Source organism: Castanea sativa, chromosome 8 (genome assembly GCF_040712315.1).
Source record: "Castanea sativa cultivar Marrone di Chiusa Pesio chromosome 8, ASM4071231v1".
NCBI lineage: Eukaryota > Viridiplantae > Streptophyta > Magnoliopsida > Fagales > Fagaceae > Castanea > Castanea sativa.
This window is the reverse complement of record NC_134020.1, coordinates 46,557,243-46,580,870: the sequence shown is the minus strand read 5'-3', so window position 1 is coordinate 46,580,870 and position 23,628 is coordinate 46,557,243. Positions and strand designations below refer to the sequence as shown.

At 35.6% G+C, this 23,628-nt stretch overlaps 2 protein-coding genes across 2 annotated transcripts; both read right to left on the bottom strand.

The window, feature by feature from the left end:
- Window positions 1–321: 321 nt before the first annotated feature.
- On the bottom strand, window positions 322–929 carry LOC142607314 (uncharacterized). The gene is made up of 3 exons (XM_075778755.1): window positions 815–929; window positions 624–691; window positions 322–492 (listed from the first exon to the last, which is right to left on the bottom strand). Exons 1-3 carry the CDS (start codon window positions 888–890, stop codon window positions 322–324), a joined length of 315 nt encoding a protein of 104 aa, XP_075634870.1. The 5' UTR covers window positions 891–929.
- A 7,628-nt stretch (window positions 930–8,557) lies between these two features.
- LOC142607885 (uncharacterized) lies at window positions 8,558–12,278 on the bottom strand. The gene is made up of 4 exons (XM_075779544.1): window positions 11,947–12,278; window positions 11,259–11,515; window positions 9,855–10,306; window positions 8,558–9,010 (listed from the first exon to the last, which is right to left on the bottom strand). Exons 1-4 carry the CDS (start codon window positions 12,063–12,065, stop codon window positions 8,738–8,740), a joined length of 1,101 nt encoding a protein of 366 aa, XP_075635659.1. The 5' UTR covers window positions 12,066–12,278; the 3' UTR covers window positions 8,558–8,737.
- Window positions 12,279–23,628: the final 11,350 nt, after the last annotated feature.

Sequence of the window (23,628 nt, the reverse complement as noted above, 5' to 3'; positions counted from 1 at the left end):
GAGCACAGATGGACAGTTTTAGTTTGCTTGATGATCCAAGAACTGCATTTGCTTTGTGACATCTGAACAAGGTATACTACAAAAAGTCCAAGCAAAAGAGCAAGACGTATATAGTAGCACAAACCATATATATATGCATTATATATGCCACATATTCAACAATACAAACATATGTTACCCAAAAACAGAAAAAGGAGGGACATGACAAGAAAAACCTATTTACAAGTCTTAGAAAATTAACTGGGTAGTTAAGTACAATCAAAATGTGATCCGAAAATTAACTGGGTACTTCAAAGAGCTTTGTTATATATAGGTAACATTTCAAGGAGTTCTAGGCTTTTCGGGACTGGCCCTGTTATGGTGCAACGGGTCTGGGCCAGAGGGAACATTCCTTAACTCATAACCCACAAAGCTTCCACCATTCACACTGGTTGCTGATCCTTGCAGGCCAACCTTCACAGATTCCCTCTTCTCCTCCAAACCAGCAAGCACCTGTACAAATGGAGTAAATGTTGCTGCAACATTAACAACTTGTATTGAAGTAAAAAAGTATAAGCAGAAAAAACTAGGAGAGAAACCACCACTCAAACCCTTTAGAAGCATATATATGTGTTAAAACGGACCTTTCTGTTCTGAGTCATCAAGGAAACAGAAGGCTTGGTGTAGAAGCACCCATACCCAGTATTGCAATCTGCCAAAAACAGCAACTTTAATTACAAAATAGCTAATGTATTTTTTTTTTTAAATGACAACTACCTTATTATTGTCTACTTTAGTGTGTTTGTGTGTGCGTGATAGAGAGAAAGAGATGGACCAGAAGCATCCTCCATGAGCACAAAGCACAAAACCAGAAGGAAAGCCAAACATGTAAACATGGATCTTGAGGCCATTATCTTATTAGGGTATTGCGACTGAACCTAGGATGAGCTATAAATAAACTACTAGTATAGTTTTTAAGAGCAAGATGGGCGAGACAGTGAAGAAATAGAGAAGAAACAACTCGAATTTATAGAAGGTATTGAAAGATATCCACATAAAAATGATTGCTCATGCAGCCACTTGGGATTATATGACACAGTGAGTCACAGTCACAGACCCAAACAATATATCTTGATTATTTACCTCAACCTAACCAATATTCATCAAATAAAACCATCTCCATGGATATGACAGCGCCGTCTTCAGTGACGTCTCTCACAGCAACTGTACCTCTCTCTCTCTCTCTCTCTCTCCAAGCACGTGCCAAAACCCTCCTAAGATCTCACCTGGAACTCGTTGATCTAGAAACTGACGTCAATTTTTGGGGCATAGATATACTAACAATGTCAAATACCAGTAGTACGATCATATGTATTCCGTTATATATGCCTTTGTAGCTGCAACCAATAACAGCAAGTGCTAATCTCTGTGCAGCCTAGCTAGATAGATAGCTATGCTAGTCTTCTCGAGCTGCGCAAGTGCCTCTAGGCTCTAGCAGCTTCACAGATATTCCATTTTGGCTTACACTATTGCAGGTTGCTATGCTCCCTCACTCTCTCTCTCTCTCTCTCTCTCTCTCTCAGGATATAGAACTAAGCAGTGGAGCACGTACGAGTACAGCTGGGAAGGGCTGAGCCTCAAGAGTCAAGAACTGGCCAAGTGGTTACATATGATCATGATGGTATACACTTAATACGGCGTTAATGTAATCGAGGAGAAGATTTTGCATGATGTTTTTATGGATTGATTGATGTGCTTTTATCTTTTTTTGCTTCCGTGTTCTTTGCTTTGGTTTTGATGGAGTTCTACTTTCTAGCATTGATGCATAAGACGCCCGGTAGCCATAGGAGCAATTAGGTTATGTTTGATTATGTGGAAAGGGAAGCGAAGGAAGGTCATACGAAGGCTTTCTTTTGTTTGGTTAAAATGAAAATGAAAATATTCTTAGAAACTTTTTAGTGTATAGTTCGCATGCATTGTTTATAATTTCATTCACATAGTATTATTTTTTTTTTATACAAGATAAAAGTTTTACTCTAACTTAATCTAAGTATATATGTGTGTGAAACTCCTTCTAAGAGATTTCAGCCATAGCTCTTCCCCACAAGAATTTATACTTGTAAAATGACCATCTTACCAAAAGTGCGCAGTGATCATAGTCCATATTTTTTAAATATTGCCATATTTAACACTTGAAATATGTGATGCGTACTAACAATTAATGTGCAATAATCAATGCCCAAAATGAAAATAAAGAAAGAAAAGAGAATAGAATGCAAAAGGTTTTGTTGGGCGCCACTCTTTTTCTAATCCAAAAATTACTCTTATATAATTGTACCCTTTACAATGTTTAACTCTTTTGTAAAATTTCTTTCGTATCTTTATTAATTGATAATTTAAGAGGATAAATTGTCCATCTTTTTCCTTTCTTTTCTTCTTTACATTTAAACATATTTTGTTTTTACTTTTTTCACTTTTTTTATTATATTTTTCTTTTGGGTTATGTTAACCGACATAATAAAATGCTCGTTAAGAAATTTCCTATATCAAAATTTTGACCAATTTTATAGAGTACTGTAGAGTTAATAAAAATGAGTTCTACTTATCACTCCAGTTATATTTTCAACTTCTTTTATCAATTCATGCTCATTTTTATTAGTTAAATCCCACAATAAGTCATTCTTAACAATTACCACACATGCCCCTAACATTTTTTTTCTTTAATATCTCGTCCCTTTCATTCTCTTTCGTGCAACCAAACATGACAGAGAGACCAGGGGATAGAATACAGCTGGGATGATTACTGGTGATGATATGCAGTTGATGATGGCAGTATTTATGTGATTTTATGGATGATTTTGCATGATGGAATTAGGTGACTGACTGATTGAGATGTAGTTTTTGCCTCCATAATCACCATATCCTTTTGCTTTTTAATTTACTGTGCTTTTATTAACGCAGAAGATGCGGTTGCAGTCAGACTTTTGGGACATCCCTGACATGACATCATGCTCTAGATTTGGCTGGCTGCCTCTGCTATCTGCATATCTAAATCCACCACAGCAGAATTATGTATGACGTGGGCTCTTTGGGGTGGCATAAAATAAAATGACCCAGAAAAAAAAAAAAAAAAAAAGAAGAAGAAGAAGAAGAAGGAAACTCCTTCTGATATTTGCTTTCATTTATGGTCATGGTATTGGTATAATTAGTCTCGAGAGCTGTGGGGTGGGGGGGGGGGGGGGGGGGGTTGTTTGTTATCCAAAACAGCTTATAGGATAAGTAAGGCTATTTTTGAGGAGGTAACCTTCGTGGAATATTAGCGGTATACCTTTGAAAAATACTCACCTAACCTGTAAAGAGGTTGAACTACTACAGTTGATAAGGGCACCGAGAACTTCTATCTAATCTCGGAAAGCCAAAAGTCAAGGGTGAAGGGAGTACGATGCAACCCAAGAGAGAAAAAAGGTGACTTGGCACTGAACAAGGAGAAAAAAGAAGGAAAAAGCAATCATTTCCTCCGCATTAAATGCACTGTAACCACTTAGCTAGCCGCATTAATGAGAAAATGACCATGGGGGGTGATCCAAAACAGCTGATAGGATAGATAAGGGCATTTCTGATGAGGTAAATTTCGTGGAATATTAGCGGTATGCCTTTGGAAAGTACTCACCTAATCTATAAAGAGGTTGAACTACTACAGTTGACAAGGGCACCGAAGACTCCTATCTAATCTCGAAAAGGCAAAAGTTAAGGGTGAAGGGAGTAAGACGCAACCCAAGAGAGAAAAAGGGTGACTTGGCACTGAACAAGGAAGAGAAGAAAAAGGAAGAAAAAAGCAATAATTTCCTCCGCATTAAATGCACTGTAACCACTTAGCTAACCGCATTAATGAGAAAATGACCATGAATCATGCTCACACAGCTCACACCTTGATGTAAAACTTTCTAGTAAGACCTTGATGGGACAAGTATCAAGAAAATCTAATACTAACCATCCAAATGTAGAGTCTAGATGTATTTTGGCTAACATATATATAAATCCAAGTAGCACTTGATCCAGGGGGAGGTATTCTTTTTTAGAAGAGAGAGAGAGAGAGAATCTTCCTTGGACTCAGCTAAACCCAAGGATGAACATTTAGCCATTCAAAGGCTTTTTCCAATTGAATATATTCACTTCACGCTAGAGATTGATCTGATTATCAATTTTTGTCACATAATGGGTACTTAAAGGTTGAGTAATATATATATATATATATATATATATATATATATATATATATATATATATATATATATATATATATATTATACTAATGTCATAAAAATATTACTTTCTAAATATATATCATTTAGACAATCACTCGGATTTTTTTTTTTTTTTTTTTTTGCTTTAATCAAGGCTAGTTTGATGCAATTTGAAGTCGACCATTCACATCCGATTAAAAATTATCTCATTTTACCATCTTAAAAGTTACTTTATTTATTATACCATATCATTTTATAATACACCTAACATCTCATATCTAATTTATCTCATCTATTCATTAAATTATTAATTTCACCACCTCTTTCTCTCTCTTCCTCTACTCTTTCTCTCTCTGTCCCTCTTCCTCTTCATAAAAAATAAGAGAGGTGCTACGTCCACAACATTTTTACAACAAATCATAGGTGGTTAGTTGTTATTGGTTCAAATTTGAACCTAACACTAAGATTACTTTTTTGCCCCAACAATAACAACCAGTAACATCCTGCCACTTAGGATTTGTTGTAAAAATGTTGTGGACATATCATTTCTCAAAAAATAATTAAAAAAACCCAGCAACCACCAGGAAAAAAAAAAACCACCGCTGCCATCAATAACTACCATTAACACAACCAAAACCACCACCATCAACCTATACTCTTCCTCTCCATTTCACTGTGTCTAAAAGATCACCGCCACCGCCACTCGCATTCCAGCAAACCACTACCATTCACATTCTACCTTAAAGCAACCAACAACCACATCAACACACTACCCACTACCACACACACAACACCCAAACCCATAAACCTCCATAACCACAATAGACAATCAATCACCACCATCATTCACCCATCCCCACCACCACCATGAACCAAACCCACAACACAATAGCAAACAGTGAAACTCAACCCCCCCCCCCCACCACCAACACAGCAACCCCCACCTCCATATACACACACCCACAGATGACCCATAACAAAAACCCATCCCTTCACCACCACCATGGCAACCCCCACCTCCACCAATGGACCCCCCACCACATCAATCACAAACCCAACCACACACACACCCACACTCATCAAACCCACTACCACCATAGCCATCCACCACTGAAGCACAGCAGATCAGTGGAGATAAGACCGATCTTTGCTTCTCTGTTCTGTTAGCTTGGAGGGCCAACCAATCTCAACCAACCCACTACCCACATCGGACCAAGCAAGGCAAACCAAGCACACCCACTACCCACGTTGGACCAAGCAAACCCAACCAAGCACACCCACGTCGATCTCAACCAACCACACGCCGATTGCAACAAACCACACCCATGCCGAACTCATGCTAGTAAAAACCCAACACCATGAGAGAGAAAGAGAAAGCTATGAGAGAGGGAGTGAGTGAGGACTAAAGAAAAGACAAATAGAGAGGGTCCGTTTGGATAGAACTTATTTTGCTAAAACTAAAAACTGAAAACACTGTAACAAAATAATTTTTAAATGTGTGAATAGTGTTGTGAAACCCATTTTTAATTAAAAAGTTGTTAAAAAGTAAAGTTTGTGAGTCCCGTGAACAGTGCAAGGGACCCACAGGTGTAATGAAAAGGGGCTGAAAAGTCAAATATATACAGCTACTATTCATGAACAGTGAAATTTGTCCCCCTGAAATGTGCTGTAGCAACAAAAAAAAAAAAAAATAGCAGTACTGTAAAAAATTTTACAATTAGAAGTCCGGGTAATGGCTTGTTTTGTGCTTTGATGCTAACATTCCCCAACATATACCATTTACAAGACTCAATGCAAATGCTTTAAGATAATAACTCAAAATGAAATTTTTTTTAAAATAAAATCTCAAATAAAAATATATGTTTAATTTTTTTTAATTATATTTTTTTATTTAAAACCATTCTTCTCACTTTTTAAGATGAAAAACTATTAATCAAGTTTTTTGTAATCAGTTCTCTTAACATTTCATTTTTAATTGATTATATTATTAATTTACTTAATATTTCTTAGGCATAATCAATCTTAGATAGAATTTTATAAATTTCAATTTTGAAATAATTTTGTTTGTAAACAGCAATAACAAAATTTCTATAATTAATTTTCTTAGACAAGAACATGCACTTTTATAAAAACAAAAATTCAAGGTAAAGAAATTAATAAAATCCTTGGCAATCATGATATTAGAATATATTATTTATTGGATTGAGAGAGTGAGAGAGAAAAGAGAGAAATATAGAGTACAAGAAAATATTAACATTATTTGGTTTGGTGGGGCCTCATCCACAGTAAAAAGTTTTAAGATGCTACGTACATCTTTGCCGTATAAAATTATTGTATTGCGTTGAGTTATTGGGGGTATACAGTGATTAATCTTAGTCTAATCATATACTAATCTTAGGATGTAGTACAACTGGTACGAAATATATTGTATTAATTTAAATTAATATCTATAACACCACACCTCAAATTCAAGGTAAATACTAGATGAAATCTTGAATTTGGAATGCAAGACGTAAAATGGAACACATGAGAAAGATTTTGGTGACACCAAACAACGATAGTCAGTGTCAACTGTGGCCAAATGACGATTGCAATGCATGGATGATGGTGATGTTAGTTGCCAAAATGATGACATTAGCATATGAAAAGATCGCAAGTAACTAGATAACGGTAGTATATATGATATCTGCAATGATAATATTGGTTATTAGCTATTTATAGACAACTTTACTAGTGATTGTTCGACAACTATTTTGAGAGCGCTCCCCCTTTCTGAGGATTGACCATGATACCATATTAGAATTATTTATGGGATTGATATATTGAGAGAGAGTGGAAAGAGAAATAGAGAGCAAAAACAAATATTAATGTGGATAGGCCTGGACAACTTACATCCATAACAAAAGGCTTAAGGTGTTATATCTTTACTATATGAATTTTTTGAACCTATTGGGGGTATGTATGGAGAGATTTATATCAGGCTAACTAGTTCATGCCAAAAGCTTCATAACTCGTTAGCTTTGATTGGTTCTTTTCATAAAGAGAACATACGATCAAATTTCTCATCTTATTTGTTTTTTTATTGGGAGGGGGGAGATTATATGAACAATTTACAAAAAGTAGGTTAATTATACTAATCCTAAAATGCAATACAAGTACTACAGTATTACAAGTGGTACAAGTACATTGAATCTTTTTCTTTTTTTTGAGAAACAAGTACATTGAATCTTGATTAACATATATCGCTAACATATGAGTTTTCTTTTAGAGAGAGTTGGAGAGTTCCAAACAAAAGTTGGATTAGAAAAACAAGAGTTGAGTTGCAAATAATTTATAGATGAATTCTAATTTTGTAGCTTTTTTTTTATTTTGAAGAGGAGAAGTTGATTTATTTATTATAATGGCTTGATAAGATTGAAATGTAAGAGTTAGGAATCTCACTAAATAATTAATAATCAATTAATTATGTGACTTATATCGAATAATAAGAAATTAATTGTATTAAAAGTACCCTAAAACGCCAATTAATAATACATTCCAACTTAGATTAAATTTTGAGTTTAATTGGTAAAGTTTCTTATCTTCAAATAAGAAATCTGGAGTTCAATTCCCGCCTATATCATAAATCAAATAAATTATTATCTTGATCTGATAATGAAAGCAATTATTATGAAGCGAATGCCGTAAATTTGAAATACTATCCTATCAACAACACACGCACAAAACTGGGATTAAGTTTTCATATACTAGAGGTCATTAATTTAAATCTCTCTATGACATTGTTTGATTCTTACCATTAGAAGGGCCTAACAGGTGTGCCTGGGTGGCGAACTTTTGTACCTCTTTTGCATCTTCTGGCATTTTCTTGCATTACCCATAATACTTTATCTTTTTCTCCCTTTGAGACACCCAAGATGTTGTTACTTGCCGATTTATATAATATGGTACGATCAATGATGTACAATTGTAAGTGTGTGTGTATATATATATATATATATATATATATATATAGAGAGAGAGAGAGAGAGAGAGAGAGAGAGAGATGTAAATATATTTTCTTATAACTAAAATACTATTACTACTTCTGGATTTAAAATAGAAGATTATAAATTATAAAGCCACACGAGGGAGGGAGGTGGAAAAAGCTTGAAGAAATTTATAAAATGGGTGATATAAAACTGGCAAAGGTCTCCTATCATTTGACAAAAAATGAAGAACAAAAAGAAAATGAGAAGAAAAAAAAGAGGTGACAAATCCAATCACGAGCTTGGCAGCTCAATGTACCCAGAAAAAGACATTAGAATTCTTGAAGCAACGTGCATGCTATGCTGAAAGATTCAAAAACTGCTCTATTATACCTTATTTCAGATTTCAGTAATAATATTGAATCCTTGTAAATTCACACCATCACACTGTTTTATTTATTATCTCAATCATGTTACCTTGAGGTTCTAAGACCATTTATGTTCTCTTTTTGAACGTAAAATATACACAACAGACACACCCATTCAACTTTAATCGTGTACAACATCTGGTTCTAGACCCAATTGCTTTCTTGTTTTCCCCACAAACAGATCCTTGGACTTGATCATGCCAGGAATACATCCAATAATTGTTGTGAACGGGAATTGTGCAACTGCTTCTGTCCTTCCAAGCGAAACAATTGCCATTGCTGAACTAGCCTTATAAGTTGCCATTTTGCTTTCTCTTCCTCCCATCATCAATATTTTCAAGTTCTTAGCTGCCAATAGAGCATGTTTGTGTGCCAAAAACCCTTGTTTGATTTCCTACAGCATAGATTGTCATGAAACAGTATTGCATCAGATTTGCTAGCAAATCACATACTCATACTGCTCTTATTGGAAGTCAATTTGTTAACACACATAACCAACTTGTATTTTGCAATAATACATCCACACAAAAAAAAATACAAAAATACAAAACAAAACTAGAAGGGCACATTCTCCAGTAATAGAATGAGAATGCACATGTTTAATATATCATGCACATTGAATGTACCGTATCTCTACACACCAAATTTTTTTCAGTCATATTAAACATAACTTTCTGAGATTACACTTTTAGGTTCTTTTCCCACATGATAATCTTTGGTCATATACATCTAAAACTGTACTGGATATGAAAATCATATTATGTTGCAGAATAGACCAAACAGATTATAATAGACCAAAAATATGTACCAGCATAAAAGTTGACCATATAGATACTGGCTACAGCCAAGATGGAACAACAAAGCTGGAGCAGAACAACATGAACAACACTTTCTTAACTAATGAATTATATTTTATTTCATAAAGCAATGATGTCATCAAGAATTTTCCTACTAGTTTTTAGAAATTTTCACAAGCTTGTCAAGTAGCCATATTTAACTTGGGTTGGGTAGCAACTCCAGAGCCAAATTATCATAAAAAAAACCCTGTCTTCTCCCATAGCATACTCTTTTGGCCCGGTTCAATTTTTTTCCCTATTTGTTTTTGTTGTGTATCATGTGTAAGTGTCTGTCTAGTCACACTAGTTGTTTAGTTAAGAACAGATAAAATTGTGGTAAACATAACTATAAAAGCAGCTAATCAAACCCAAAATAATTACAATGCGGCAAATAGCACTTACTGGAACATCAGTAATATCTCCAATCGCGAATATGTTCTTTCGACCCTTGACTTTCAGACTCTCATCAACCCTCAACCTTCCCTGACTATCTAAGTTATTTTTCAACATAGTTTCCTTAAGCCATGCTGAACACAATGGTATCCCTGTGCACAGAAAATGGCAATCTGCTCTGATAGTTTCTCCAGCTGAAGTTTTATACATCTTGATTTCATCTGAATCAGAGCCCAAATCGACTTTCTGCTCCAATTTCACTTCAACTCTCTTTGATTTCAACCAATTCATAGTCCTTTTAGCAGCTTTTTGTCCGATAAATTCCAGCAATCTTGATCCCTTATGCACTAGGGTAATATTCTTACCTGGGAAATCAACAGCAATTTCTCCTGCAAGTTCAACACCAGTGGGGCCTCCTCCAACAATTAAAATGGAATGAGCTGAAAAAATCTTTTGATTTTCTGCCAGTGCAAAAATTTACATTAGTTAGGCCCAGGTAATGTCAAAGCAGTGTATGGATGCACCTTCGTCTTAATTTGATATAATTTTCTCAATGCAATATAATTGAAGGTACTTATAAAAATCTGAATTAAAAGCAGGCATATAGTCAAATTCCATTAATTAATTGTTTTGACCTTTAAACATATTCCTTTCAAGGCTGTTCAAAGGTGTGACAGATGGCCTTGTAGCCCAATATACTGCTCTTTTCAAAATATGGAGGTTTGACCATTATGAGTAGAGAATTATAGGATTAGGGAAAACAAATAATAAAAGATGTTATAAGAGTTTTTGTGTTCAGTTTTTCTTTCCATTATATAAAATGCTTAATGACCTTGAGAATGCCTGCTGCTGCGAGTAATAGGTTTGTTCATTTACCAAAAACTAGTTTGTACCTTAGCAAGCAACCTGCTGTGACCTTGTCTAAGATATTGATTATCAACATAAACCAGATAATGATTGATTTTTGGTTACATAAAATGGCTTAGGGCTTAATTTCAACTAATCAATGTAGTTCTGCATTAAGTAGTTGTTAAATTACTAATTGTCCCAAAAGCTTAAACTATTGGAAAATAGTAAATTTAATCATGTAACCACATAATTCTAACACTCTCCCTCACATGTGGGCTCAAACTATCTTTTAATAGGTGAGGCCCAACACGTAGGATTTTAAATGGGAGATAGAGTGAAGTAGACAGGGATCAAACTCTGGACCTCCCACTCTAATTCTAACAGTAGCCACAGCTTAACCCGTTTCCTATATATCTCACTTATAAACTGTCATAGTACGGGAAATTCTAAGTAACTAATGCAACCATCTTCAAACCAGAGATATGCAATCTGCAAATCATCTCAGCAATCAAGCTAGCAGCTAATAAAAATGAAGATAATGGTTCAGTTCTTTTATAGTTTTACCTGCTTTGAATTGATTAAGTCTCTCAGTCCTAGTTTTGGGGACAGCATAGGAATGGCCAGTGGCAACGACAAGATAGTCATAGGCAATCGAATGACCGTCTGCAGTCAAGACTTCAGTTTCAGTGATATTGACTGCAGTGGATGTAATGATTCGGCCATTGGTGAGATAATCTTTATGGTTGATCACCGACCTAGCAGCAAATGATGGCTCCACCATTGACCTCAAGCTTGCCCATGGAATTTCAAAATACTCCTTCCTGATTCAAATTTGTTTTCACATAGCATCAAAGATGATGACAGCTCTGTACATGGAAAATTCTACAACGCAGCTCAATATAACGATCTAAACCAATCAACATTTTAGAATTATGAAACACCCTTCAATTCAATGTCAAATTTAAACCCAAAGCCCCTTCTAATAAACCTCCAATCTCTCCAAAACCCTCCGCCCCCGACACGGGGTTTATCATTTACGAGGTCCAATTGCCAATCAAACATATGAATTTCAAGATTACAAACTACAGCACATATGATCACACTCAAAGCATAGCACATCTACAATCAACTGAATCATAGTAAACACACACTAAACAGAACAATGTCGTGTTCTTCAACATACAACTGAATCATAGTCACCCAGATTATTTGTTATTTATGTGTAGAGAGAGAGAGAGAGAGAGAAACTTACGGATCAATGAGGGTGACCTCGGCGAGGAATTGGAGGGTTTTAGCGAGGAGAGAACCGGCTACACCTCCTCCAATAATGACCAATTTCTTCTTTTGCCCTTCCAATTCTTGGCCCTCCATCTCCGACCAATTTCTTTTTTTCAGATCAGCTCTGCTATAATTGGCTTATTGCTACTATAATCTTCGTGGATATTTTTTAGCGTCAGTGTCCGAGGATTAGAGGGTTCTAACTTCCAATAAATAGTACTGGGGAGAGGAATTATTCGAGGCAATAGAAGTGTCACGCTGTCAGCTCTTTTTCTTTTTCTTTTTTTTTAAGATAATAGAAGTGTCGATTCTCTAAACAAAAGACTTGGATTTGTTTTGTTTTGTTTACTTTGCCCCAACTAACGTATGCTATTACGTCTTATTAAAAAAAAAAACGTATGCTATTACGGAATAAGTTTTTCCCACCAGATTATAAGATTAACAGCTAATAAGTTTTTCCACATTAAAATAATTTTTTTTTTTTTTAAAGGAAAAGTTCATGCATATATTAGTTTAATGAACTATTTTTAGAAATTTTTTATAAAAAAATAAATAAATAATTTTTTTTTCAATATTTTTTTTTTTACTTTTCATGAAAATAGTATCAAAAATTTTCTATAATAGTTTATTAACAAATATCTGGAATACTTGTTCTTTCTTAAAATTAAAAAAAAAAAACCTTGAATACATTGGTTTATAAAAATTTTTATGAGAAAAGGAAAGATAATTATTTTTATTTTTTTCATAAAAGTGACAATAAACAAAAATCCTATCCTAAGAGCACTTGTTAACTAAAAAAAAAAAAGTATATGTGTGTGTGTGTGTGTGTGTTTTTAAGATGTGAAATAAAAAGGTTTTTAAGCAAGATTTGGACAAATGAACTCAAGCCTGCAACTTGTGTGTGCATATATTATTATTATAATAATTACAGTGTATGTGTCGTTTGTACTAAAAATCTATATGTTTCATCAAAAGCAATCGTCGTAAGTTAAAACTCTTTCCAAAAAATTTTTTTGACACATGTGATCTAAGGAGTAAGGACTAACCTCATCTATTTGTGACTCCTATACATATATATATATATATATTTCTAAAATTTAGTTATTAAGAAACTTCTATATGGATTTGATTAGAATCTTATGCTGTTTGGTTGGAGGCTTGGAGCTGAATTAAGGAAAAACAAAAAAGAAGGAGGATAGCATATTAAAAGGGGGAAAAAAAGTTTATCTCATACATGTTTGCAACTAGGGAGGAAAAGATAAAATAAAAGATAATACTATACTTATTCTCTCTCTTTTTTTCTTTTTCTTTTTTTTCGTTGCAAAGGAAAGAGAAATAAAAAGAAAAATATATGTATTTTACTTTTATATCTTGATAAATAAATAAAATGAATGAAAAGAGTTAATGGGTAAAACTGTAGTTTAGGAGCCAAATAAAGTCAAATAAGGCAATTGAAATTTTTTTTATTACTCATTTCTCTTTCATTTCTGTCCAAATTGGGCGGATCGTAAAAGTTGGATCCAGTTGATTGAGTTTCCTTCACTTTTTGCTCTCTTTTCTTTTCTCTCATACTATTTAAAAAGCAAAAACTCCATCCTTTCCTTCACCATCCTCTTTCAGTTGTTCCAAACGCAATGTGAAGGCGCATAAAAGTTCAACACAAAGGGTGGGCCCATATTATACAATTTAGAATCATAGACTGTGTGTCTGTTTGACTAGCTTATTTTTTACCAACTTATTTTATTATTCAACTTATTTTTGTTATTATTTATAAGTCTCACTGTACTTTTTTGGTACTATTCATGAATCTAACTGTACTATTTCAACTAACATTTTTTTTTTTTTATCTACAGTACTTTCAACAAAAAGTTTTCAGTTTCAGCAAAATAAGCGGATCATAAACAGACTCTATTTTTTAGCAAAATAGCCCTCCAAAAATGAAAATTAACTATTTTTAGCAAAAGGGAGAGAGAGGGAAGAGAAAAGAAATGGAAGGGAGAGGAGAATAATTCTCCTTCATATTATTTGATTTACAAGGTAGAAAATAAGGGTAAGAGATGGGTCTCATGTACAACTCTCCCTCCTTACTCATTTCCTTCCAATTTGGAAGGTAACAAAAAAAAGGTGAGCCCCATGAAAATCTGTTCCCTTCATTTTCCTTTCCCTTCTCTTCTTCAATTTTTCCAAGCAAATAAAGCAGTTTTCTTCTCTTCTCTTTCCTCCCTTTCTTTCCTTTCCTTCCATCCAAGAATAGTGACCAAGTACAAAGATATTTATGTCTTATACAACTGGAAATTATATTTTATTAAATCATTAGTCAAACATGTTTTGATTATACAGCTGTCCCTCCAAAAGTGGAGAAAGTATACTGTTTTTATGGTGGACCGCATTACTTATTCATTATTTTACTAAAAAATTTCTACTTATTTAAAATTGCTGAGTTAATAGTCAATTTCTGTTTAAAATCTCATATTTTTCATAATTTCATTGTGAGGTCATGTTTGTGCATTAAAATTAAAGGTCAAATGCAACTGTTAGCTACGTTTATTTGGTTCTCGCTTATCTCTTAATATCGTATTAGCTGTTAATCTTTCTTTTTTTTGCTAAATTAGCTGTTAATCTTTTAAATAATATAATATTAAGAACCTATTATGACTTGTGCTTAACGTGTGGCCATGTGCTTATGCTAATGCTCCTCGTCTTTTTGCCAATGGTCCTCAGTCTTGTGGCCAAGTACAAGCAGTGCTAGTCAACACATTACAAATACATATATATAGAAAAAAGCTGGAGATGATATTTTTGCAAAAAATTGTACAAACTGCAGATGCAGTGAGTGGTTATTAGTAAATGAAAAAGTTATGTATTTATGTTAGTTGTGAGTTCAGATGAAAACTAGTTAAAACTTAGGTACAACAATAGTTTGTAAAAATGTTATAAAATAGTTTGTGATTTTAGCATTACTCATATAATATATATTAGTATCTTCAACAATCTAATCCTCAATATTTGGACTTGTGTATCATGTCTACGCGACCAATCAAAAATCATGCTTAACTTATTATTTTGGAAATTAAACTAGAAATTTTAATTTATTATTTTTGAAAGTTTAAAATCTTAATTTTTAATTGGTTACACATTTACACCCCTTAAAATTATTTTAGGATACTGTGTATGAGTCTTGTGTTTTTTTTTTTTTTTTGACTCAGTTTACATCTTCAAATGCTCTCTCTCCCTCTCTCCAATTAAACAACAAAATCTCATTCATTTTCTTCATGCTATTTTGACAGTTCCAACTTCCAAACGCATGTTAAGGCACATGATAGTTCAACATCAAAGGGCAAGCTCTCATTATAAGGTTCAAAGGTCAGACTATAGCCCTCCAAAATTAAAATGATTGTCTATGTTTGGCAAATGGGAGGGAGAGGAAAGAGGAGAGAGAGGAAAAGAAATAAAGAAAAGAAAAGGGAAATAGTTCTCTTTGGTTTGTTTTACAAGGTCTTTTGTTTGTTTTACAAGGTAGAAAGAAGGGAAAGAGACCTCATGTACAACTCTCTCTTCTGTCTTATTTCCTTCCAATTTGGAAGGAAAGAATGGTAGGCCCCATGGAAGTCCATTCCCTCCATTTTCCTTTCTCTTTCTCAATTTCTCTTCAACCAAACAAAGAATATTTCTTCTCATCCATCCCCTTCTTTCTTTTTCTTCCATTTTCTTTCCATCCTGTTAACATATATAGTGTTGTGGGCTTTAGGCCCAACTAGTTTACTTGTTTAATACTCTTACTTATATAGCACTCTTACTTGTACTACACTCATATTTACTTGTACTGCACTCATATGCCTCCTATATAAAGGCACTTATGTATATTCTTTCGGTGAGAAATACAATACTATTCAATTCAGTATTTCTAATATGGTATCAGAGCTACTGCTCTAACCTTTTCTTAGCAGTCTTGTCTTTATTGGTGTAACTTCATTCTCAATATTGCTTCCGCTGTCACAACAACTGCCACAGCCTTTCACCGTTGAACCTTCGAGTCTTCCAGACACCGTCCTCAGGTTCCGGACCTGTAGCAGCCGCCGTTGGGGAGTTCGAACACTGCAAAGACCACTGCTCCTGCTAACGTCAGCCCTGAGCCACGTCATCCTGCCACGTCAGCTTCACACGTCAGCCTGCCACGTCATCGCTGACGTCACCTTCCAGCGCGCTGCTGACATCACCCGCCATGTCATCATTGACTGACCGCTGACCGTTGACTTCTGTTGACCGTTGACCAGCTGTTGACCGTTGACTTTTTCGCAGAGTTGACTTTTTGCAGCCCAGGTGCTCCTTACCCAGTTTTTCGCGTAGATTTCATTTTTGCAATCCATTTTTGCATATTTTGCTTCTAAATAAAGAATAAGGACAGGTCTTCTTCCTTTTGCAACAATCGTCGCCGACAATCTAGCAAACGTTTTTGCAATTTTTGCAAACGTTTTGGCCATAATATTGAGACTTGCTTTGAGCGCAATAAATCAGCTGGTTCTGGTTCAGGTTCTTCTGCCACTATTGCTAACATTGAGAGTGTCCAACCAATGGCTCCCGTCTTTGCACAGTCAAAGTCTTCAGGTCGCACTTTCACCATGACCACAGATGACCTTAAAAACATCATCGCCAATGTCATTCGTATGGTTGGTAATGCATCTTATTCCTCTTCTCTCTCAGCTTTGTCCGGTATGTCTCCTTCCTCTTGGCTTATGGATTCTGCTTGTTGCAATCACATGACACCTCACTCGTCCTTATTTTCTGAACTTAAACCTGCACCACACCCTCTTACTATTCGCACAGCAAATGGTTCCACAATGTTTGGTCATAATATAGGTTCCGTTTCAACCTCCAACCTCTCCGTTTCTAGGGTCTTTAATGTTCCTGACCTTTCTTACAATTTGTTTTCTGTGGGACAATTAGCCGAGTTGGGTTATCGAATCATATTTGATTATTCTGGGTGTATTGTGCAGGATCCAAGGACGGGACAGGAGCTAGGGACCGGTCCCAGAGTTGGGCGTATGTTTCCCGTGGACAACCTTCGTCTTCCACTTGTTGCTCCTGTTTCTATTGCCGCAGCTGCTGCAGTTTCTTCTATTCCTTCTCTTGCTCTTTGGCATGCTCGACTTGATCACGCATCTTCTTCCCGTGTACAACAATTGGCTTCTAGAGGTTTGCTAGGTTCAATGTCTACAGAAAATTTTGATTGTGTTTCATGTCAATTAGGAAAACAACCAGCTTTGCCTTTCAATTCTAGTGAATCTATATCCACTGATATCTTTGACCTTATTCATTCTGATGTTTGGGGACCTTCCTCTGTCTCTAGTATTGGTGGATCTCGATATTTTATTGTCTTTGTTGATGATTACTCTCGCTATAGCTGGATCTTTAATATGAAACATCGTTCTGAATTATTGCAAGTGTATTCTAATTTTGCAAAAATGGTTGAAACTCAATTTTCTAAACGTATCAAAAATTTTCGATCTGATAATGCTCTTGAGTACACTCAATATGCTTTCCAAGCTATTTTGCATTCCTATGGCACTGTTCATCAACTAACTTGTCCAGGTACCTCTCAGCAAAATGGTAGAGCCGAACGAAAACTTCGTCATATTCTTGACACTGTTCGTGCTCTTCTTCTCTCTGCCAAAGTTCCTGCTCCTTTTTGGGGCGAAGCTGCTCTTCATGCTGTTCATACTATTAATCGCATTCCCAGTCCTGTCATCCAAAATCAAACTCCATATGAGCGCCTTTTTGGGTCACCTCCAGACTATCACCACCTACGCTCATTCGGCTCTGCTTGTTTCGTTCTTCTTCAGCTACATGAGCATAACAAACTTGAGCCTAGGTCAAGACTTTGTTGTTTTCTTGGTTATGGCGAAACTCAAAAGGGGTATCGGTGTTATGATCCTATTTCTCATCGTCTTCGTGTCTCCCGTAATGTTGTCTTTTGGGAACATCGCCTCTTTGTTGAGCTCTCTCACTTCCATACTTCTTTATCTTCCTTTTCTGTCTTAGATCTATTTCCAGATGAGACGCAAATTCCTTCTGTAGCTGCTCCTGACCCTCCTATAGCTGATCCTGATCCTCTTGTAGCTGCTCCTGATTCTCCTATTAACTTCTCTGTCCAACCACCAGAAATCCTTGATCCCTTTCCTAGTTCCCCTTTTAATGAACAGGTGGAAGATGAACAAGTCGGAGACGAGCTACCCAACCTTGATCTTGGTTCCCCTGCTCCTGCTCCGCCTGAAGATCATGTACAAGACATTCCACCTCGTCACTCAACTCGGGTAAGGTCCATTCCTGCACATTTACTTGACTATCATTGTTACACTACCCTTGCTACATTACACGAGCCTCACACCTATCGTGAGGCTTCCACTGACCCTTTATGGCAGATTGCAATGAAAGAGGAACTTGATGCATTATCTAAAAATCATACTTGGGACTTGGTCACTCTCTCCCCTAGGAAATCTGTGGTTGGTTGTAAGTGGATCTACAAGATTAAGACTCGCTCTTATGGGTCCATTGAGCGCTACAAAGCTCGTCTTGTTGCAAAAGGTTTTACACAGGAGTATGGGATTGATTATGAAGAGACCTTTGCTCCGGTTGCTCGTATCTCATCTGTTCGTGCCCTCTTAGCTGTTGCTGCTGCCAGTAAATGGGATCTTTTCCAGATGGATGTCAAAAATGCATTCCTTAATGGGGATTTGAGTGAAGAAGTTTATATGCAACCTCCTCCTGGTCTTTCTGTTGAATCAAACAAGGTTTGCCACCTTCGACGTGCACTTTATGGCCTTAAACAAGCTCCACGTGCTTGGTTTGCCAAGTTCAGCTCTACCATCTCTCGTTTGGGTTACATGGCCAGTCATTATGATTCTGCCTTATTTCTTCGTCGCACTGACAAAGGCACTATTTTACTTCTCCTGAATGTGGATGATATGATCATAATTGGTGATGACCTCAGTGGCATTCAAGAACTCAAGGATTTTCTCAGTCAGCAGTTTGAAATGAAAGATCTTGGACATCTCAGCTACTTCTTGGGTCTTGAAATCACTCATTCTACAGATGGACTTTACATTACTCAAGCCAAGTATGCCTCTGAACTCTTGTCTAGAGCTGGACTCACTGATAGCAAGACTGTTGACACTCCAATCGAGCTTAACGCGCATCTGACTCCCTCAGGGGGGAAACTATTGTCTAATCCCTCTCTTTACAGACGCTTAGTTGGCAGCCTAGTTTATCTCACTGTTACTCGTCCAGACATCTCCTATGTTGTTCACCAGGTGAGCCAATATCTGTCTGCTCCACGATCGACTCATTATGCTGCTGTTCTGCGCATTCTTCGGTACCTAAAGGGCACTCTCTTCCATGGTCTTTTCTACTCTGCTCGGTCTCCTCTTGTTCTCCGTGCATTTTCTGATGCTGATTGGGCAGGAGATCCCACTGATCGCAGGTCCACCACTGGTTATTGCTTTCTTCTTGGTTCTTCTCTGATTTCTTGGCGAAGCAAGAAACAAACTCATGTGGCCCGTTCTAGTACTGAAGCAGAATATCGTGCCCTTGCTGATACCACATCTGAGCTTCTTTGGCTACGATGGCTTCTCAAAGACTTAGGTGTGTCGACATCCTCTGCTACTCCTCTTTATTGTGACAACAAGAGTGCCATTCATATTGCTCACAATAATGTCTTCCATGAACGGACTAAACACATCGAGATCGATTGTCATTTTATCCGTTATCATCTTGTCCATGGTGCTCTCAAGCTAATCTCAGTCTCCTCTACAGATCAACTTGCAGATATCTTCACCAAGTCACATCCTAAGGGACGCTTTCGTACTTTGGTTGACAACCTCAAGTTGGTCTCACATCCACCTTGAGTTTGAGGGGGGCTGTTAACATATATAGTGTTGTGGGCTTTAGGCCCAACTAGTTTACTTGTTTAGCACTCTTACTTGTATAGCACTCTTACTTGTACTACACTCATATTTACTTGTACTACACTCATATTTACTTGTACTACACTCATATGCCTCCTATATAAAGACACTTATATATATTCTTTCGGTGAGAAATACAATACTATTCAATTCAGTATTTCTAACATATCCAAACATAGCTAAAAAATAGGGATTTGGCTTCAAGGAAATTACAAAGACAATTATGTATTATATTTAATGGCTGAAAAATATAATATTAAAAGATATTGAAAATACGTTGTTTTACTTAAAATTGTACTCTTAAGCAATGCGAGTTGAACTCACATTTTCAAGAGTATATATTGCGAGTTCAATCCATGTTTTTACATCATCATAAGCAAAAGTGAGTTAGCAATAGTTAAAGGAATTTCAATTTCAATTCCTATTTGAAATTGAGAGTCTAACTCATGATTTTTATTTGAGCTCAAAATCCTTGTCCTTTTTTTCAAGATTTTGACAGAGCCCCTCTCCCCCTCTTCTCTCTCTAACCTCATCCATCACGAAGGCTCAAGCAAGAAGTGGATTTCATTGTGATTTTTTTACTGATTCTTATGCAAAGGGGTTTACTTGAAATTATGGCTTCAACTCATAATTACTATAATTTTAAAAAGGGTGTAATTAACTCACATTTTTAAAAGTGCTATAATTTCTAGATATTGCTATTTTCAATCATATTTCTAACCTATATCATTTACATCCAGGTTTGTAAAAAAAAAAAAAAAAAAACATATTTTACATCCTAAAAAGCTACCTTATCGGTTTTACCAACTCATTTAACAAAACAATTAACATCTCAGTTCTTATTTTTATATACAAACCAATAAAATAAACTACCCAATAAAATAAATATAAAACTATAAGATTAGGGGGGGGGGGAGAGAGAGAGAGAGAGAGAGAGAGGAAAGTGAGAAGAAAAAAAGAATAAAAAAATATAAGCAATTGCTACAATGAGCATTCGCATCTAGGTATCTAAAAAAAAAAAAACCTATTTTACACGCTCAAAAGCTACTTTATCTATTTTACCATCTCATTTTTAAACTCACCCCATATCTCAATTCTTATTTTTCAACCCTATTCATTCTCTCTCTTCCTCCCCAACTCTCTCTCTCTCTTCTACTCTCTTTCTATCTCTTCCTCTAAAACAAACCAAATAAAATACTATATTTTTGTTTTACAACCACGCTATAGTAGTTTGTATATATACGGACTTACTGTTCATAATTGCTAAAATATTTTAGCAATAACAACCCAAATAAAGCAAGATTTCGGCCTTTGAGAATGTAAAATGGTAATTTGGGGGTTTTACAGACCCCAATGTTAATACTCAAGATTGAATTTATACAACCTTACTGTAGCAAGTTGGTAAAATATTTAAACAATAGATACCTGGAAAAAACCAGTTTTAGGTGTGTGTGGGTGTAAAATAGCAATTTTGGGGGTTTTACACCCCCAATACTAATGCTCTAAGATGAAGGTCCCTAAAGTCACTTCTTAGGCTTGGTGTCATGGTGTCGGGCTCAAAACAATAAATCTAGTGACATCAAGTTTATTATTATTATTGTTGATGTGGTATGTTGTAATTAGTTTATAATAAAACAGTTTTGTTAGGACATATGTGGTTCACTTGTTAAAAACATATGTCGTTCTTCACTTGCTAATCCTTTGACAAAACACACTTTACTTGTAATTGGGTAGATTTAGGATGAGTTTAATGCATCAAGAAACCTTGTTTCAAGATCAAGTGTTAAAGTTATGTAAGTTTGTCCAAGAAACAAGTTGAAGAAGTGGCTGTCATTAAAGCTCAACGGCTTCATCTATTGAGCATTAATAAGCTGTTCCAGTCCCGAGGCTCGACAGCTGCTCGACAACATCTCGACACCTCTAGCTGTCGAGGTTTAAGAAAAATAGTTTTTCAAATCTGTTTTTTATTCCAATCCGTGGATATGTCTTTGAGCCTTCTTTTCTCATAACCCTAGACATATATAAGGATTATTTTAAGGGCTGTATTAGGTTACGCATAGTTGAGACACAAGTTGCAAAGACTGTTCAAGCAATTTGTAACCGGAGACAAAATTTGCCCTAGTTCATCTCTTTGTGAAGAATCTACTGTGTTTATGCATTGTAGGGTTTTGTAACCAAGCAACTACTTGTTCTTCATTGTGAGGATGAACTGAAAAACTTTGCAGCCAATATCTTTTTCAAGTTGGTGATTAAAGTCGCATACTGGGATCCGCGCAATTAATTAGTCACGTACTAAGAGTCGTGCATTGAAAATGAGAGATTGTCACTATAGAACAAATCCAATTAGGTATCGGGGTAAGGGTTCAACTGTAAGTTGGTATAAGGTACTAAGATTCTTTTACTTGTAACCTATTGTTGTGATAATAGTGGATTCTTAGGAGTGATAACTTTAAAATCACCCGGTGGGATTTTTGCTTTTGAGGTTTTCCCCATTTGTAAATAAATCACCGTGTCAAATTTATTTTCCGCTGCACTTTAGTTTGTTGGTGATTTGTTTGTACTACCACGCATTTGTATGTTAATTTAATTAATTAATTAAATTTAACTAATTAATCAATTAATCTATCATAAAAGGTCAATACGCTTTTGGCCTATCAAGTTTTAATAATGAATTTATGTGACAGCGCTCCATTGACAACTCAATACATATATAAGAATATGCTTATACATGCGTGAATTGCCAGTCAGCCGACAGGCTAACTCTTAAACTCCGATACCCAAACAACCATAGGCCTTCAGGATTCTGGGCCTTGTGGCTGAAGACTTGACCCTTCCAGCCTACTACAAGAATAATCAGCCTCAAGACTATCTCGACACATCAATTGTTACTTATGGGGCCTATGGGCTATGGCTTGGGTTTGAGTGTTTAGAAGGTTGCATCTGTCAAAGAATCTCAGACATACTGGACCTATAATAATTGGGTCAAAACTTTATTTTTATGTAAGAACTGCTTATAGTACGTGGATCGATTTTCATTTGTCGTAAAGTCCAATGCTTGGAGAAAGTCAGTTTTTAATTTGGCTAGAAACCCAATTTCGAACATTTCTTTTTTAATGTTAGGTGTAAGTAAGGAGATTCAATCCGTGAAACTATGAACCTGTTTGGATGAGTGGGTTTTTGAATCATATCATTCCGTTTTTAGAATTGAGTTCTCAAAACACATGGCTCTCACAAAAAAATTGTGTTTTGCTTAGTTTTCAACCGTTGCTTCCATCACTCCAAACTCAAAAATTTGAGTTAGAGTGATGGAAACAGCAAACAGCAAACAGGTGTTTTCAAAAACTAAGAACTGAGTTATGAGTTTTGAAAACTGAATTATGAAAACTGAGATATAAAAATTGAGCTATCTATAAACCAAACGAGCCCTATGTTTGTGAGTGACATCACTCAATTTTCATCACTAAGTTTCCAAGATGCATGTGTCTCACCAAAAAAATCTTGTTTGGCTTGGTTTTTGGGTGATGGATAATGGAAACTGAAAACAGAATTTTGGTGTTTTCAGTTTGTAAAATATGAGTTATGGTAGCAAAAGGTGAGTTATGTGACCAAACAAGAATTTTGGAGTTTTTGAGATAAAGTGAGGTTTGGGTTATGCGTTATGAGTTTTGAGTTATGAAAACTGAGTCATGGCCAAA

Bases quoted from the DNA above. Each gene is read 5' to 3' on its own strand.
- LOC142607314 (XM_075778755.1), bottom strand. From the start codon at position 890: ATGGCCTCAAGATCCATGTTTACATGTTTGGCTTTCCTTCTGGTTTTG. The intron at 692-814 runs GTCCATCTCTTT...TGTTTTTGGCAG, and splicing joins GCTCATGGAGGATGCTTCTG to ATTGCAATACTGGGTATGGG. The intron at 493-623 runs GTCCGTTTTAAC...CCATTTGTACAG, and splicing joins TGATGACTCAGAACAGAAAG to GTGCTTGCTGGTTTGGAGGA.
- LOC142607885 (XM_075779544.1), bottom strand. From the start codon at position 12,065: ATGGAGGGCCAAGAATTGGAAGGGCAAAAGAAGAAATTGGTCATTATT. The intron at 11,516-11,946 runs GTAAGTTTCTCT...AATTTGAATCAG, and splicing joins GAGGTCACCCTCATTGATCC to GAAGGAGTATTTTGAAATTC. The intron at 10,307-11,258 runs GTAAAACTATAA...TTGCACTGGCAG, and splicing joins ACTTAATCAATTCAAAGCAG to AAAATCAAAAGATTTTTTCA.